At 42.2% G+C, this 19,380-nt stretch overlaps 1 protein-coding gene and 1 long non-coding RNA gene across 2 annotated transcripts; one reads left to right on the top strand and one right to left on the bottom strand.

Annotated features, from left to right (window-relative positions):
* Positions 1–605: 605 nt before the first annotated feature.
* LOC131520248 (uncharacterized) lies at positions 606–17,755 on the bottom strand. Its single transcript, XR_009266006.1, has 3 exons — positions 17,644–17,755; positions 16,140–16,795; positions 606–839 (listed from the first exon to the last, which is right to left on the bottom strand). It is a non-coding gene; the product is annotated as an uncharacterized LOC131520248 (long non-coding RNA).
* On the top strand, positions 16,211–19,303 carry GJD4 (gap junction protein delta 4). Its single transcript, XM_058744297.1, has 2 exons — positions 16,211–16,316; positions 17,749–19,303. The coding sequence occupies exons 1-2, from the start codon at positions 16,253–16,255 to the stop codon at positions 18,795–18,797; spliced, it is 1,113 nt and encodes a 370-aa protein (XP_058600280.1). The 5' UTR covers positions 16,211–16,252; the 3' UTR covers positions 18,798–19,303.
* The last annotated feature ends 77 nt before the right edge of the window (positions 19,304–19,380 follow it).

The following is a 19,380-nucleotide window of genomic DNA, read 5'->3' as shown; positions in this document are numbered from 1 at the left end:
CCTTCCATCCATTGTCACTTGCTGATGCTGCCATTGCCAAGGTTATCTGAACCTCCTGCCTAGCTTGAACTTCAGAATGGCAGTCAGTGAACAGAGGGCACTCAGAGGAGGACTGAGCCCAGTCATACTGCAGCTTCTGTGCTCTCTGGCTCCCCTACATCACAAATTTCATTAAATTTTTAAAAAGTGTTTATTTATTTTTGAGAGAGAAAGAGACAGAACATGAGCAGGGGAGGGGCAGAGAGAGAGGGAGACACAGAATCCCAGGAAGGCTGGGTCTGAGCTATCAGCACAGAGCTGGATGCGGGGCTTGAACTTGTGAACCGTGAGATTATGACCCGAGCCGAAGTCAGATGCTCAACCGACTGAGCCACCCAGGCACCCCCATAAATGTCATTTTTAATAAGGGCTCCACTTGTCACAGATACTTTAAGAGCACCACTTGAAGGGAGGCACAGGCATACCCCTGCTCTCAACCTAGTTTTGAGTGTGGTTCAGGATATGTACTCCCACCCCACATCTGCTAATGGTCCCTTAACTAGTTTAGAATCAATGCGTGTTACCTCCTTCTGAGATGAAGAGACTGGTGGGCTTGATAGGAAAACTCAGCAAACTCTCATGTTGATAGCTAAAATAAATTCTTGCCTGAAATCATCCTTTAGGGGAAGGCTTTTCTCTACTCAGCTCTGAATAGAGGAAGCATCCACGTAGCTAATGTCAGAAGCTCATGCACATACTATCCTTGGTCACTTAAATTGCTCCTAATGACCATTTGAAACAGTTGTACTTTGAGACATCTTTTCACATCTTCAACTTCTGGTCTGTCTCCATGTTCCAATCTAACAAAAAGAGGGATAAACAGGAAACTAGTTTTACATTTTGGTTGTCCTTGAGAACTGGTAGAAAACACTCCTAGGAAACCCCCTACAATTCCCAACCTATTCGGTCCATTGCTGAGGATTCTTGTTGAATAACAGCATTTTTTTTCCCATTGAGCCAAAAAACAAAACAACAAAAACACATTTAATTTCCAGCCATTTCTCTTTTGTCAGAAAAATACCCTCAGCTTTGATAACTCTGGCAACTATGGCAACAGTATGGACTTTGTTTCTAAAGAGCTAAGTCTGGAATTCAAGTAAAAAATTAGAAACACAAATAAGGGAGCACCTGGGTGGCTCAGTTGGTTAAGCACTGGACTCTTGATTTCAGCTTAGGTCATGATCTCATGGTTCATAAGATCAAGCCCTGTATCAGGCTCTGCACTGACAGTGTGGAGCCTGCTTGGGACTCTCTCTCCTTCTCTCTCTGCCCACCCCTTCTCGTGCATGTGCACACACACTCTCTGTCTCTCAAAATAAATAAATAAACAAAAAAAGAAATACAAGTAAGAAGAACTCAATACCTGTTGCCTTTTAGGGTGGATTATTTACTGATGTCATAGACTACACATAGTAAGCCATTTTGCTATGGAAGCTCAAAGGAGCTAAAATGTGTTAGCTGTGTTATCTGGCACAGCTAGAATATCTAGAAACAGGCTCAATTCACTGACATCTCCAGCACTCCATACCTATCTTCATTCCATTGCCAAAATCCACTGTCTTCATTTAATAACTTAAATTCTTAAAATATTTCACTATCATTTTTCACTGTATTATTATAAAGATATCTTTTCATTGTCTTAAGATATCTGTCCTTCCTTGTAAAATGAAGAAAATGAAATGATAAAAACAGAAATGTTTTGAACCTTTTTTCTAATCTGTGCCTCAATGCTCATAGCACCCCTGGTGAGCCACAAGATTGTAGGCAGAAGTGTTATTCTTCTGAAAAACTTAATTCATGGTGGGGCTTCTGGGTGGCTCAGTCAGTTAAGCATCTGACTTCGGCTCAGGTCATGATCTCACGGTTCATGAGATCGAGCCCCGCATCGGGCTCTGTGCTGACAGCTCGGAGCCTGGAGCCTGCTTCGGATTCTGTGTCTCCTTCTATCTCTGCCCCTCCCCCACTTGTGCTCTGTCTCTCTCTGTCTCTCAAAAATAAATAAATGTAAAAAAAAAATTTAAAAAACTTAATTCATGATGATTTAAAATTTTATTCTTTTTCTTATCTGTTCTTCTTTTGTGATTTTCTCTCTTTGCAGTCTCTTCCCTTTGTTCTTCCTCCTCTTCCATTGCTTTTCATTTTTCTTCCTAAAAGGTACTCGTTCTGCTCCATATGTGATTATAACCAGGTTTACCTATCATTTTCATGGCCTGGTTAGGATACTTCAGATCATATTACTTGCAGAGTCCTGGCAGCAAATACACATCTCCATATAGCAAGAATAAATGGGGGGTGGGGAGGATATTGCTCTTTCTCTATGTCCCCAGAGTAAAGGGAAATTGGGGTCAAGGTTGGCACAGATCATTAAGTAAGGTTTCTGCCCATAGTCATGACAGAATAAATGTTATTGAACTAGATCTCCCACTGTAAATAACTAAAAAGGCTGGAAGAAATATGCGAAGCGAAAGTTTTCAGTTGTTGAAAATAGGCAGCAAAGGACTGCAATCTCTGACATTAGGGGAAAAAATGAAGTAAACCCTATAATTGCTTCAGTCTACAATTATTTCAGCTTTTTAACTGGAAGCAATTTTTTGGACTGTATGCAGGGAAAACCCAAACAGAGTCTGGAGGTCTCACTGAGTTGAGAAGACAGAGATTAGAGTTTGGGGAGACTGACACAGCTGGAGGGTATAGGACAAGATACCAGAGAACTCCAGAAATGTGCATACAAGTTCCCTTGAGTCTTTGGCTAAATGCTAAGCTACAAATGCAAAGAGCAAAACTCCATAAGGTCAGTAAATGGAAGCTTTAAGCTGAAAAATTCCTAGGCCTTGCATAGGGTAGAGAGACACTTAAATTCTGGCCAGCCAAACTGAAGTTACCTTGTTAAACAAGGGAATATTCAGTAAAGACTTTAGAAATGTAATACCCTCATAGTAGGGCGAAACTAGATCCACTTTAACAAAGCTTAAAATAAGCCTCAGAAAGATCAAGCTAATAGACAGCTTAACTGCCTGTAAAATTAATTCAATACTTTTTGAAGGAAAATAAAATCCAGACGTTCAACAATGTAACACACACAATGTCCAGCATTCAATAAAAGTAACTAGACATGTGAAGAAGCAGGAAAAGGTGACCCACAATGAGGAGAGAAATCAGTCAGTATTAATAGAGCCAGGAATAATAGATCTGGATAATGGAATTAGCAGATAAAGACTGTAAGACAAATTATTCTAAATAAACTCAAGAATTTAAAAGAAAACAACTATGAGGAAAATGACTATATTAACACCTGGAAAATAGTCTTCAGGACAAGGAATATTACTAGAGATCAAGAAGGACATTTCATAATGATAAAAGGGTCAATTCATCAATAAGACATAAAAATCTTAATAGGTATGCACCTGATAACAAAATTTCATAAAAGTAGTCAAGGATGTTATTTCAAGTCAGAAAATAACATCTATAGCTGCCATTTTAAATTAAAAAGGGAAATACTACATGGCTATTTTCAAAGTTATCTTTGCCACCATAGGTTACTGAGCAAACTATCCTAGGGCATTACTGGGGTGACAGAAAAACAGTTTAACAGATTTGGCTTTGACCTCAAGGAGTTCACAATAAGGTTGAAATACAGAACACACACACACACACAGTAATTAAAAGATTAAAACATATGTCTCATGTATTCTTTCTTAAATTTCTGCCTTTCAATTTTTGAATCAAACACATCATTAAGCTCTTGTTGGCTGTTTCCCATCTCCAGGTATTAGTTCCTGGTCTTAAAAACATTTTAGTAGCTATTTAGTCATCTCTCCTATGCCCAAGTGACCTTATGGGGACCCTAAAGTAGATCTCTGGTATTAACACTAACAATGATCCTCCACCAGATTCCCAGTTGACCTTTCTTCTAGGTTCAGCTATAACCCTCAGAACGGGGAATCTGGTGGAGGATCATTGGGTCCCCATAAGGCTTGCAGTGAGCTTCTATGGTCTCCTTACCCTGCTTTCTACCCATTGGAAGCAAGCAGTGAGTCCTCTACACTCACATTAGTAGAATACATTTGAGAAAAAAAAAGAAAAAAGATAAGTTCTCAGGGTGATTCATGCCCATTATAGTTAATTAAACCAGTCCCACTTAAGAAGACAAAGGAGCCACTCCTTGGGAAAAATCATTCTTAAAAATCCACTTTATACCCACAATTTAATCTTTTAAAATTCAGTCATGTTTCCCAAGAAAACTGCCTAGAGGTAGTATTGGGATTAGAATGGATTATCCCTAAATGAGCTTTTCCAAAAATCCAAACTCAGCTAAGAAGGGCTCTTTGTTGCCTTTTAATCAATGATTGAATTTATTTATGCCACTTCTTTCCAAGAAAGATTAAAGTAGCTTACCACAAACCTGCTATAGATCTTACCTAGTTCCAGAAAGGAACTGCCCAAAAGAGAAGCCTCATTTAGTGTTGCCTGGGAATGAGAGCTTCTCTATGAAGTTCTCCCCAGGTTTCCCAGTTGCTTCCATTTATTTGTATTGTGGAAAGACTATGGACTTTGGAGTCAAATTAATTGGGAAAGAATCCCAGCCTTGCCACTACAACCTGTGTGGTCTTGGGCAGTCATGAAACATCATGGAGCCTCATTTTCTTCACCTATAACATACTTCATTCATGGGTCTGTACACATACACATACACATACACACATACTCCAAATACTAGTTCTCTCCTTAATGCTCACCTTATACCTCTATTGTAGGCCTTATCATTTATTACACTTATATGACCATGTCTTAGATCTTCTGGAATCTGGGAAGTTGCTCATTGTTCTTCCTGTTAGGATTGTATTTGTCTGCCTCCTTCCCCTTAGTGGGAAGGGCTGTGTCTAAATTCACTATATCCGTATCTGGACACAGTATCTGGCACAGAGTAGATGGCATTATTATTGTTGAATGGAACCCTCACTCAACAAGCTCTCCATTACCTTCTTTAGTGAAGAAAAAAAAGAACAAAGCAAAATTTTAAAACTCCTCCAGGCTTCTCTCATAGCTCCCTCACAGCTGGGACCATAGCACTCTTATGGGGGTAAAGGGTGAAGAGCTTTGATGTCAAGACTGGGTTCAAGTTCCTGTTCTTCCACCTACTAGCTGGGTAAACTTGAGCCATCAAATAAAGGAATATGTGAATCAAAACTACAATGAGATATCACCTCACACTTGTCAGAATTGCTAAAAACAACACAAGAAACAATAGATGTTGGTAGGGATGTGGAGAAAGTGGAACATTCTTGCACTATTCATGGGAACTCAAACTGGAGCACCCATTCTGGAAAAGAGTATGGAGTTTCCTCAAAAAGGTAAAAATAGAACTATCCTACAATCCAGTAATTGCACTACTAGGTATTTACAAGAATACAAAGATACTAATGCAAAGAATACAAAAATACTAATTCAAGGGATACATGCACCCTGATGTTTATAGCAGGATTATCTACAATAGCCAAATTATGAAAACAGCCCAAATGTCCATCTACTGATGAATGGGTAAAGAAAATGTGGCATATATATGGTGGAATATTACTCAGTCATAAAAAAGAATGAAGTCTTGCCATTTGAAACAACATGGGTAGAGTTAAGAGTATTGTGCTAAGCGAAATGAGTCATTCAGAGAAAGACAAACAACATATGATTTCACTTATATGTGGAATTTAAGAAACAAAACAAATAAGCATAGGGGAAAAAAGAGAGAGAGAGACAAACCAAGAAACAGACTCTTAACTATAGAGAACATCTGATCATCAGTAGATGGAGGTGTGGTGCCAGGAAGGTGAAATAGGTGATGGGGATTAAGGAATGCACTTGTGATGAGCACCAGGTGTTGTATGGAATTGTTGAATCACTACATTGTACATCTGAAACTATTTTTACACTGTACGTTAACTAACTGGAATTTAAGTAAAAACTTAAAGAAAATAAAGGAATGTGTGTACACTGGCCAGGTCAGCCTGGCACGTAGGAAGGGCACAGTGCTGTTTATTTCCTCTGAGCTGTCCCCTACTATCACCCAAATCACACTCTTCAATATAAAAGTGATATTCTTGGGGCGCCTGGGTAGCTCGGTCAGTTGGGAGACTGACTTCAGCTCAGGTCATGATCTTGCAGTTCGTGAGTTTGAGTCCCATGTCGGGCTCTGTGCTGACAGCTCAGAGGCTGGAGCCTGCTTCAGATTCTGTGCCTCCCTCTCTTTCTCCCCTCCCCCGCTTGCACTCTGTCTCTCTCTCTCAAAAATAAACATTAAAAATTTTTTTAAAAAAGTGATATTTTTTTTATTTATTATTTAAAAAAAATTTTTTTTAACGTTTATTTATTTTTGAAACAGAGACAGAGCATGAACAGGGGAGGGTCAGAGAGAGGGAGACACAGAATCCGAAACAGGCTCCAGGCTCTGAGCTGTTAGCACAGAGCCCGACGCGGGGCTCGAACTCACAGACCGTGAGATCATGACCTGAGCCGAAGTCGGCCGCTTAACCGACTGAGCCACCCAGGCGCCCCTAAAAAGTGATATTCTTGACGGTTGAAGGCGCCTGATCCAACTCTGCATTATCACCCAGTCATTCTATTTTAAACTCTTGTCCATTATCCTCACACTTAATTTTTCTGCTTTGTTGTTTGTCTTCACTTTCATATGGAAATAGAGCTTCGTAATTGCACGGCTGGTTTCTGTGGAGGTCCTGGCTGTACCAACTGCATTGGAGCAAATGAAATGGATATTCCATACCTTCCTTTCATTTTGTTCCTTAAGAGAAAACCTGAGTTAAAAAAGACTGCCTGAGGAGATCCCCCTGTCTCTCAAATTGCTGGTGTGCTGGGTAGGATATTGGCTCAGAGACAAATTAACTGTTGCCTGCTCTTTGAGACACCACTGTCTAGGGTTCTGAATATATCCTTCACTTATAACAAACAGGCTAATCACTTGTCACAAATCAAAGAGGTTGTGAATGCTTGGAGGGTTAGCATTTAACAGTTGTGAGTTTTAAAATAGATCAAATTCCTTCATGCCCCCTTCTAGTATTACATGGTAAAGAACAGAGACAAACGTGAAGTGGGGGCAGGGGGGGCATGAACAGGTTTGTTCTTTATTCATCTAACACTGAGCTCACATGACAGTCACAGTCACAGCCACCCAGTGTCTTCCTCCCTTCCTTCCACAAAGTTGGGACAAAATGGTTGATGACAAATGTCCAATGCCAAGGAAAATTGAGTCAGGAAGTGCTCAAAGTACCTCCGGTGTGCTGTGACTTCCCTGTTCATTGAGCAAAGGGAAAGAACCACTCTGGCTGGTTGGCCAAAAAAGGCCAGCCCTTTATGAAAAAAAAAAAAAAATGAATGAGGTGAAAGAAGTAGGAGAGACAAGAAAAAGTGATCTTAATTATAGCTACCATTTATTGAATGTTTCCACTGTGCCAGGCAGTTTACATGTTTTATCTTGTTTCCTTCTCTTAACAGCCTAAGAGGTAGGTGCTATTGTTACCCCTGTTTTACAACTGAGGAAATAAAACCCAGAATAAGTGATGGGTCTAAGACTCAAATCCACATTATTCTATTGTATTCTTTCTACTCTTGATTGCTAAGTTGAACTGATGCTCAGCTGAGAAGCAATGAGGGTAAAGGAAGATCTCTGGACAGTAAGGAGAACTGGAGTTTAGTTGTGATCTTGAGGGAGCTAAGGTGGTGGGGCAGAGAGGTGGGGCAGGGGCATGCATAAACAATTGATATTGTGCAACGATATTGCCCAATTGATATTACACGTCATGAGCATAAACACAGGATGTTATGTGAGCATGAAGGAGGTAGTCTTGAGTGGAGGAGAAGGCTGTCTCTGGAAGCCAGCCAGAGAGGAGATAAGATGCTCTATATGTAGGAAACAGCTGCGGCAGGTGTCAGAGTCAAACTAGATCATGGGAGCTGCAAGAAATTTGGGTGTTTTGGCAAGCAGAATGCTGAGTTGGGGAGAGAGGAGGCCAGGTCTCACAGGGCTTGGTGAGCTCTACTTGACATCATTTTGGAAGGTATGGGGAGACGCTGAAGGGCTTTAAGCAGTGTAATTTTTTTAAAAAAATGTTTAAAGCAAGTTGAGTGCTGTGATTTTGCCTTGGCTGAGATGGATCTTAGTGTCATTCACCTAGTTTGGACATGTGAGTTTAAGGTGTAAGTTCTCCAGGGTGATGTCCAGAATGGAGCTGAACATATAGTCTCTTATTTTCCCAAGCAATGCAATTCTGAAAATCTCATTAAATGAAATATGTAAGAGACCAGTATTCTCTATTTCTAGAGAGCTTTAAAGAAGAAATCCTGAAACATTTGTGTTTAAGATGCAATTTTAATTTTGTTCTTTCCTTTCTAGACTGAACACAGAGTTAACTAGCTTAATAATTAGCTCTTTGTTGAGGACAAAGATTTACCCCTTTGGGTCTGATCAGTGACTCCTATCTATGGATCAACTCTGTGAAGGTGATTAGATCTTTACTTCTGGTCGCTAACGATATAACTTTTATTTTCTAATTTTCCACTACCTTTTCCAAAATAATAAAGGCAAATCATGAAATCAGGGAGGAATTTGCCCTCAGATCCTAAGAGACCTCTTCTGGTGCTCTTCTCTAATGCGCCTGTGAGCTGGGTACTCTTCCATGTGTTCCCACAAAGCAGCACTCCCTACTTTCCTTATGCTGTATCCATCACACTTTACTGTAATTGCTCACTTATTGCATTTTAAAATTATCTTTCTGCCATAGGCAGGAGCCCATTAGCTTTTTCTCAATTATATTCCCAACACTTAGCAGAGTTCTTAGTAGGTGTTTGATACCCTTTTTTAAAAAGTTTATTTATTTTGAGAGAGAGAGAGAGGGAGGAGAGAGAGAGAGGGAGAGCGAGCTGGGGAGAGGCAGAGAGAGAGGGAGAGAGAGGATCCCAAGCACAGAACCCAATGCAAGGCTCATACTCACAAACTGTGAGATCATGACATAAGCAAAAATCAAGAGTTGGACACTGAACTGAGCCACCCAGGTGCCCCTCAATACGTTTGAAATGAATGAATCTTCAACTCCATGAAGTGGATATTATCATCTCCCTTTTGAAGATAACAAACCAAGCTCAGATACGTTGATATTTGTTCAAGACCAAACACTGGTAAAGTGCTTGGAACCAGGACTGAACCTAATTCTTCTAACCTCAAAGTCTGTGTTATTTCCATCCTATTACCTCTGACTACAGCACCTGCTTTGATGGATAATTTTTAGCTGATTTGACTCTGAAAACAAACACCAGCAGTGAAAGGAATAGGCGTATCTGTGGCAAGTGCAGACCCCCATTAGACACCTGCAGTGGCCATATGAGAAAACAGCATGGACAACAAGAAATAGTTCCACTGTGTGCCTCGTCCCTGCTCTGTAGTGTGGCTCTAATGCTTCATTCTGTGACCGAAATGTTAAATGATGTTACTGAAAGGTTGTACTAGGTAGTATGGTCCACATGTTCACCCTGGAAAGGATTTTTTGGCATTTAGTAACTCTCAAAATGTGCTATGTGGCATAAGCCCAGGATAAGTAGAAAGGAGAATAGAAACTAATCAGGAAGGACTTGTGGATCAGGACATCTGTGTGGCTCCCTCCTTTACTTGCTTCAGTCTTTGTTCAAATGTGCTCTTCTTAAGGAGGTGGCTACCCCATTAAACCTTGACATCCTCGACTTCCTTCTCTGTTTTATTCTTTTCCTTAACATTTATCACTATCTAATTAATTTTGCTGATGATGTTTATCTTGTTTATTGTCAGTTCTTTCCATTAGAATAGAAGTTCAATGAGGACAGAAATGTTCATCTGCTTCATTCTCTGCCATTTCCCCAGTGCCTAGAACAGTGCTTGAGACATAGTAGGTGCTCAGTAAATATTTTTAAAAAATTTTTAAAAATGTTTATTTATTCTTGAGAGAGAGACAGAGCATGAGCAGGGGAGGGGAAGAGAGAGAGAGGGAGACACAGAATCCGAAGCAGGCTCCAGCTTCTGAGCTGTCAGCACAGAGCCAGATGTGGGGCTCAAACTCACAGACCTCAAGATCATCACATGAGCTGAAGTCAGACTTAACTGACTGAGCCACCCAGATGCCCCAGTAAATATTTATTGACATAACTGTGTTCATCACACTATAAACAATATTTTGAAAGGCATCAGTAAGTCAGAAGGCATTGATAGTAACAATAATGAGTAGAGGATGACTCCTTTGGGAGGGTGAGAAAATCCATTGGATTTGATTTCAACTGACATCTGAGTTTCTTAGTCCATTTGGGCTGCTATAACAAAATACCGTAAACTATGTAGCTTATAAACAATAGATATTTATTTCTCACAGTTCTGGAGGCTGGAAGTCCAAGGTCAAGTTGCTGGCAGATTTGGTGTCTAGTTAGAGGAAGGTTTTGTCTCAAAGAAAGCCATTCTTTTTGCTGTGTCTTGCTCCTAATACTATCGTCTTGGGGGTAGGATTTGAACATACGGATTTTCGGGGGACACAAACATTTAAACCATAGCACTCAGGAAGACTGTTCTAATATACTTCCCAAGATCTGTGAACATAAGGCAAGCTTATGATGGAGACTTTCACTTCTTCACAAAGAAAATCTGTCCTGAAACTTTTTTCTTCCTTTGGGAGAGAAGTCACACCTCTCTGCTTATAAGAACCAGCTTAAGTGCCGCAAAACAAACTCCAGGGGACACTGTCAATGCCATCTTGGTAGAGAGAAGACATCTGTCTCCCTTCCCAAAAGCAGTGGAGTTGAACTGGAGCTAAAAAATACAATTTAAGAATGACAGCTTCGGCGGGTGGGGGGAGCCTGGGAGGCTCAGTCGGTTAAGCATCTGACTCTTGATTTCAGCTCAGGTCATGATCTCATGGTTCGTGAGTTCGAGCCCTGCATTGGGCTGTGCACTGAGAGTGCAGAGTCTTCTTGGGAATCTTTCTCTCTGACCCTCCCCAACTCATGCTGTCTCTCTTTCAAAGTAAAGAAATAAACTTAAAAAAAAAAAAAAAAAAGAATGACAGTTCTGGGACCATAGGAGCAGGAAATTCCTATCAGAAGAACATTTCCACCTTGTATGTGTTCTTCAGGATCTCCTGTTGCCTAGGTTGTTAATTTTTAGCTGTAAATCTAGTGTGGGGGAGTATGTGGATACAGGTGGTAGAAGGTCTACACATAGCTGGCTCACCCTAGATTACCTATGCTTATATTGTCAGAAAAGTAAGTGGTTATAATCAATTTTGTTACTAGATTTACATATGCAGATGATGTGTGACTGCTGGCATCATTAGTCTGTTGTACTGATGCAGCTACTGAACCTTTGCTTTCTAGCCACAATCCTGAATAAGTCATTTAAATTCTGAGAACATGAAAACCTTCATTTCTCAGATTAATCTATTCCTTAAACACACACACACACACCAAAACAAGACAGATGCCATCATTTCCAAGTCCTCAAGAAGCTGAATTCTATTTCCCTACAAGCCATTTACCTATGAGTCTCAGAGGAAAAATACCCTTCTCCGGCCAGGTTTCTGGGCCGGCTGATCAGGGCCCTGGGGCACCCATCCTCGGGAGGAAAGGCCACTACAAGACCCCTGCCTTCCTTCACTGGTGCCTGATTCTTGGGATAATAAGAATAAAGATGAATAGTTTGAGTACACATCATTGGCTAGACACTGTTCTATGTGTTTTAGGTTTTTCTCATTTGTTCTTCACATTCTAGGGTAGGGGTTAGATAATGTTATTTTACAATGAGGAAACTAAGTAATTTCCCAAGGTCACACAGTCAAGAAACTAGAATTTTATCCAGGCTGTCAGACTCCAAAACTTGTGTTCTAAACCTTGATATTAGGCTGCCTTCTTGGCCAAAACATAAACAGTAATGAAGATGGAAGTGGAAAAGTGTTCTGACTGAAGCAGGTGTGGGATGGGTGGGGTCTGTGCCTTGACCCCTCCCTCCTCTGACTCTGCAGCCCCTGGGGCTGCTAGAGTCACACTGCGCTTCTGAATGGACACTTTATCAACCCCAGCTTCTCTCCTCTAGCAGATCCCTATTATTAGTCAATCTTCATTATGCATGGATTCTTTACTTGTGAATTTGCCTAATTGCTACAATTTATTTGTAACCACAGAATCACGAAGGGGCTGTCATGGTTATTTGTGGACATGCACAGAGCACTGAAGAGTTTGTCACCCACGTGCATGTTTCCTGGGAAGAACATGGTGGTGACGGGCTGCCTTCTTGTTTCAATAACTGTAAACAAGCTTTTTTTGGGGGGGCGTCCACTTAATGGCAAGGTTTTCAAATTTTTGTGCTTTCTGTTGGTGATTTTGCTTTTAAAATGCCCCCCCCCCAAAACACAGTGCTGAAATGCTAATATTCCCAACTGCAAGAAGTCTGTAATGAGCCTCACAGAGAAAAATACATGTGCTAGTTGAGCTTCAGTCAGGCATGAGTTACAGCGCTATAAGCCATGAGTTCAATGTTAATGAGCCAACTATATTAAATATATATAAAAACGTATGTTAAATAAGTTGTCTTTTAATAGAAACCCACATAAAACAAAGCTTTGTATTGACTGATTGAAATGTTGTGACCAGACCAACTCTGTATTTCCCTTAGGAGTCCCTAGCAATCTTTAATTCAGTGTTTGTGGCCACTTTATAGAATATATCTACCATGAAAAATGAGAAATGACTGTAGTTATTTATTGAGAGCCTCTTATAGGCCACATAATGTGCTAGAACCTCATTTAAATTAATCCTAATTCTCAACAACTCTGTAAACAAAGTATCATCTCTAATTTATAGATGGTAAAACTCAGGCCTAAATAATTTGGCAACATCATTAAGCTAGAGGGAGGTGTGCCAAGGCTGAATAGCATATGGCTCTGTTGTTCTCTTTCCTTTTGACTCAGTTCATTTGTGAACAAATTCCAGGTTGGCATCTTGTGCAATTCAGCCATATCCATGTCCCTGACTCCCACTGGATTTCCTTTCCATTGGGTTGATCACAGTACTTTCCAAAAGCTTTTCTCTGCTCTATAGTCACTCAAATGGAAATCTCCTCATTGATTCCAGGATAATTTTTTTTGAACCAAAGTGTTTTATGAAAAAGTTCCCTAAAGTGATTTTCCCATCATGTTTCCTTGCCAACCATCTTGCAACGTTCCAGGTGGCTAACTGTGAGAATGGAGGTCACTGTGTCCACCCTGTGGGGCCACTGCTATGACACTGCCCTCTGTCATTGAGCTCTGCTGGGGTGCCCAGCTGGCCTGCCTTCCCTTCCTTCAGCTACTCTCCACTGTCCCTGCCCCTGGCTTGCTGTCTATGATCTCCCTCCAGGTGTCACTCCAGGAGAGCATCTGTCTCCTTGTGGGGGGCAGGGCCAGGTACTAGTTGTGGTAGCAGGTGAACAAGATGTGCTCCCTGCTTGGGGTCTCCTCTTAGCCTCAGATAGTGTCTTTGTCTTCAGTGACCAGGTCCCCCAACACCATCATTATCACGATAATTCACTCCACAAACTAAGGTCCCAGGTGATTGTCCACCCAGCAGGACTTCTCACCCACATAGTGTTCATACTTCATTGGAGGGCTGGTGCAGATGAAGACCACAATGTCCTGCCTGGTTTTCATCTCTGTATGGCTGCTAAGGCTCCAGGCATAGGCTCCAAGTCTAAGAAAAAACCTCGGGCTTCATACACATTGGCCACTTTGTCCGCCAGGTCTGGCAACAGGGCTGGGTACTGCTCACTGCAAGCAGCTCCCTCCAGCAGGGAAAGCTGCAGCAGATGTCCCTCAGGAGGCTAGCCTCGAAGTCAGCCAGAATCCATGTCCTGTCACTGGCACTGGGTCTGGAAGGGTTGGGAAGGCTGGGACTGGGGGCTGGGATAATTTTATGGAGAGCCATGTATTTGATGCTCCAGACACGCTGTCCTTCTCCTCTTTTGTTCACATCTTGCTTCTGGCAGTCACTGGGGTTTAAATTTCCAGGCAGAGCAAAAATATCTTCTAGCAGGAAAAAGGCAAAGAATGGAAATGACACGGACTTAGAGAAGCAAGATGAAAACAGATAAGGGTGGAGAGAGACAGGCAGTGTTACCTTTTCAGAAGATGCCATGGGAGCAAAGGGATAGACAAAGGGCAGGAACCCAGAGGAGTAGACCCTGAGATGCGTAAGTAATACTTTGTTTTTATTTTATTAATTTTTAAATTATTTTAAAAAATATTTATTTTGGAGAGAACACAAGGTGGGGGAAGGCAGAGAGAGGGGGACAGAGGAACTGAAGTGCGCTCTGCACAGACAGGCTCACAGCAGTGAGCTGGGGCTTGAACTCACAAACCTCAAAATCATGACCTGGGCCAAAGTTGGAAGCTCAACTGACTGAGCCACCCAGGTGCCCCGATTCTTTATATTTTTAAATCATTTTAATGTCTGTGATTTTATTTTGTATATCACAGCGACTCGGTGTAGGCAAAGAACACATTTTTTTTCTGCTTTACTGATGAGAAAACTAAGGCATCAAAAGCTATAGTGATTTACTTGAGGTTGTAAAATTCTATTTTATTCTGCATTCAGAATAGGTTATTTTATATCACACAGACAAATTCAGAAATTAGTTTCCTGATATTTCAGATTTTAAGCAGTATCACAAACAGTCTATTAGGAAGCAAAGATATTTTCCTTTATTTTATACTGGAACCACATGGCTATTTCAATATTTTTTACTTAACTACAATTTCTCTAAATTTCATTGTTCATGTTGAAGCATTTGACTAAAATATAGCAAAACTACTGTGCCTTTTAAGGGGGTCAAAATGTTTTCTGTGGGTGGAAATGTGTCATGTGAATAAAGATGAAAGTAGCTTTGTTGTACTCCTCTTCTGGGAATCTTTTTAGGGATATTACTAAAGTCAAGAATAGATCAGAAATGAAGAAAAGATGGGAATAAAAGAATAGCTTTCATGGAAAATTGAAATCATTCCTTTTAAAGTTCACAATTTCCAGCCTGATGATAGATCCCCAGCCTTGCAAGATGGGTTCCTCCTAGCTATAAAGGTGACAGCCACGAGAGGATTTTGATGCAACTGTGATTGATGTCAGCAGGTCCAGACGGTGATACTTTATTACAAATTTAATGGACATTTATTAAGCTGATTCAATGGGAGCAGCCCTGGCTAGATGGGGCTGGGAGAGACAAAAGGAAGACGCAATCTATGAAGGTGTTGGGGGCCAGTTAGGGATGGAAATTCCAGTGATTTGAGTTGTTGCACACCCACTACATGCTAGGTGCTCTCAACATCATCATTTTGTGTCTTCCTCCCACAAACCCTGAATGAAACAGCATGATTCTCCCTAATGCAGGGATCCTGATCCTTATGAGGATATGTAGGGAGATTCAGTGACTTCCCCCACTGACCAGGTAGCTGCCCCAGGCTTTGTACCCAGGCCTTTTGTATCCAAGTAAAAAGCTCTCATCACTCACCCAAACAGGAAATAGCTAGAGAGTCACTGAGTCACAGCCTAAAGTTGGGACACATGTCTGAGATGCAGACTTATGCTTTTATCCATGGTGTAGGAATTCAGAATGAGGGCCAGACCCTTGCATGCCAGAGTTAAGATGGCTTATGCTTCATAGAGAAGACAAAACATGAATATTTTAATGCTTCTTTAACAAGTGAAGGGGTTATGGAAATGTTTGCAAGGAGAAAACACCTTTTTAGTGGCAAAATTTCCTTAGCCAGTTAACAGAACTGTTTCTTTCTTGGGTTAAATGTAGTAGCTTCTATTATATCCTGAAGCATCTGGCTCTCCCAGTAGAGACATGTGAGCACTGCCACGGGCCTGGAATGTCCCAAGAGGGTAAGAATAACCCACAATGAGAGACGACTCCTGCTGTCTTCTGGTCACTGCAGTTGTCAAGAACGCTTTGCCTCAGAGGACAGCTCAGGGCTGTCTCAACTTGGAGATGGAAAAATCGCCCACTGCCTACCCTGTTCCTGGGCTCCAAGCTTTCCTTTTATATCTGCAGCTCTCACCTTTAAGTCTTTTGTAGGGAAGATACATTTATTCCTGCAAAGAATTTCCACTTTCTTGGAGAACACAGGCTTCCGATGTCTCCAACAACCTTGAGTCTGTGACGCTAGGAGGCATGGAACGTTTGGACCTGCTGGGATTCCTTCTCATCACCTTCAATTGCAACATGACCATTGTGGGTGAGTATAGGAAACAGCTCCAAAGCTCTTGTGTTTTTGTTTTCATCACTTTGCCTGGCCTGTTTATTGCATGAAGAAAGGGAGCTGTGTGCTCAAGCTTTACTTTTAATCGCTCCACAGCTCTACCATCATTTAAGGAAGGCTTGGATGTGAGTGTTCTCTGCTGGGGCCTGTTCTTGCTGACATTCAGGTACTGAGCCTGAAGGACTGAAGCAAAAGGAAGGAGGATCTTTGTGTAACTCTTCTCTGGCTACCTTATCAGGAGAAGGAACAATATAGTAAAAATTAAAGAGAGATTAATGCCTTGATTACACTTTCTTCCTGTTCATCCTTTTCTTGAAGTTTAATTTGTAAAAGATTAGTAATTTCTCTTGTGTATTTCAAGCCAGATCCAAAGTTTAGTTTATTTTTTTAAGAAAGTAATAAATATTTCTGAGTTTGATGCAGACGCATTAAATTTTCAGAGAGGTATGGTATTCCTGGAAGAAGGAATTGAGTAAGGGATTAAAATATACCCATGAAGTGGTTGATATTTTTCTTACTCATTGTTTTGTAGAATTTAAAAAAAGTCAACTTGGTCTTACAAGTTTGAGTCAATGACCTGATCACATAATTCTATTCTTTGAGTTTAACTGCCTTTGTTTATAACAGAGCTTTTTCTGATGTCAGGTGATGTTTTCTGCATCTTGTCACAAAACAAAATATTTGCAGATTATTTTAACTGAGTCTTAAACATGTTAGGAAAGAGTTAACTCGTGACATGAAAATTGGACTTGAGGTTATTTTGATTTCCTAGGTTGGTCTCATTTATTCATGATAAATTGAAGAAAGAGGAATCTCAATATATCATAACAACTGGAATAGAAGGAAAAGGAATTCTGAGTCACTGACAAACCTGAAAAGTTGAATGTTGTTAAAGAAATTTGATTCCAAGGACCATAAAGCAACAGTAAAGATCTTGTGGACCACTATCATAAATAAAGACCACTAAATTAAAATTAGCAGCTACACACAGTTACACAAATGTGCTAACAGCCTTTCAAAAGCTTATTATCTATAGAGAATAATAAGATCTTATTTACATCATTAATTTGCTCAGCTCAACTTTCTTTCTAGAAGCTTCAGTCTGGGAGACATTACCACAAATCTGAATTAGTGGAGTCAAATCAAACATCTTTAGTCTCTAACACTTCTTTAAAATCTCAAAGCCTTTAACAAACAACTAGCCCAGCACAGCGCCTGACACACTGCAAGTGCTCCATAAATATTTGGCAGATGAGCTAAGTAGCAGAGGCTGTAGCGGTGACTAAAATACATGCTTACTGACCTCTCAGTTCTCCAGCCTCCACCCTGTAAATACTTAAGACATGGTGTTGGGTGCAAATGTGTTTGTATGCTGGTGATGGTGCCCTTCCTGCTTCTTCCTTTCTAGGGAAGGTATGGCTTATCTTCATGATACTGCTGAGGATGGTGGTGATCATCTTGGCAGGCTCCCCCGTATACCAGGACGAGCAGGAGAGGTTTGTGTGTAACACCCTGCAGCCAGGATGCGCCAATGTTTGCTACGACATCTTCTCCCCGGTGTCCCAGCTGCGGTTCTGGCTGATCCAGAGTGTGTCCGTGCTCCTCCCTTCTGCCGTCTTCAGCGTCTACGTGCTGCACAGGGGGGCTGTGTTGGCCGCCCGCGGACTCTGCGGGCCGGACGGCGGTCCCGGGGGCCCTGACCCCGCTGACCTGAGCCCCGGGGACAGGGAGCGGCGCCTCCTGACCGTGCCAGACTTCTCTTCTGGCTACATCGTCCACCTCTTTCTTCGGATGCTGACCGAGGCAGCTTTTGGTGCCTCGCACTACCTCCTATTTGGATTCTTGGTCCCAAAGAGATTCTCTTGCACGCACTCTCCCTGCACCAGCGTGGTGGACTGTTACGTCTCTAGGCCCACGGAGAAGTCCATTATGATGCTTTTCATGTGGGCGGTCAGCGCGCTGTCTCTGGTGCTCAGCGTGGCGGACCTCGTCTGCAGCGTGCACAGGAGGGCGAGCGCGCGCAGGCGCGCAGCCACCCCTCTCCCCCGGCCACGGCCTGCGCGGAGCCTGGGCTCTAGGCCAGGTCAGGTGGCCGGCGGCGGCGGCGGTGGGTGGGCAGAGGTGGGGGCGTCCGTCCACCCTGGCCCGTGGGCTGCAGGGGAGCGTGCAGACAGCGCCAGCCGCAAGTCCGCCGCATCAGGGCGAACCGGACTTCCTGATGAAGAGGACAGTGAGGTGATGTCCTCAGCCAGCGACAAGCTGGCCGTGGCTTGCAAAGAGCCGGGGAGCAGGCCCCACAGAGAGGCCTCCGGGGACCCAAGGGACGAGGGTCCCACAAGGTCAGAGGAGCACCCTTTAGCGCCTCAGAGCCGGCTGGCCCGGCGCTGTCTGTCCGGTCAGCTGCAGCCCCCCGACCGGCCTGCCAACCCAAGATCCAGAAAGTCCGAGTGGGTCTGAAGAGGGAACGCCAGGCAGCCCGGGGCCGGGGGGCGGAGGGGGGTGCATAGTCCAGTCCAAACGGAGACCTGGCCCACGAAAATGCACATCCTCTTCCACCCATGTGAAATCCTCATCAACCAGCGGAGAGAAAGGCGAGCCGGCATGGGACACATGGACTTTGTGTGGGACTCAAATCCTCAAGATACAGATTTCAAGTACATAATACTTTCCCTTGGCCAAAGCACTTGAATTGTGCTTTTGACAATGTGACTGGAGGCTAAAATGATTAGAGAGTGTCAGGTGACTGATTAATGTGACACTCTTGTCCTTCACGATAGTATGTGCTTAATGTACAGCACATTGCCTTACATTAATAGAGCTCATTCATGTGAGTTATTATAGAATTCTTTATTTTGTTTTTGTTCTTCTATTTGGATAAAAGGGGCACTGTTACGCATGTCTTTAACAGATGTCAGTTTAACTTCTCCCAACCCCTTTAATAAAACTTGAATTCTGATGTCACACTTCACAATTCACAGTGTTATAGAAGAAATGACAAATGCAGAGAATGTGGTTCTCAACCATTGGGGACTTTGGGCGG

The sequence above is a fragment of the Neofelis nebulosa genome, chromosome 8, assembly GCF_028018385.1.
Source record: "Neofelis nebulosa isolate mNeoNeb1 chromosome 8, mNeoNeb1.pri, whole genome shotgun sequence".
Lineage (NCBI taxonomy): Eukaryota > Metazoa > Chordata > Mammalia > Carnivora > Felidae > Neofelis > Neofelis nebulosa.
This window is presented reverse-complemented; position numbering and strand designations above follow the sequence as displayed.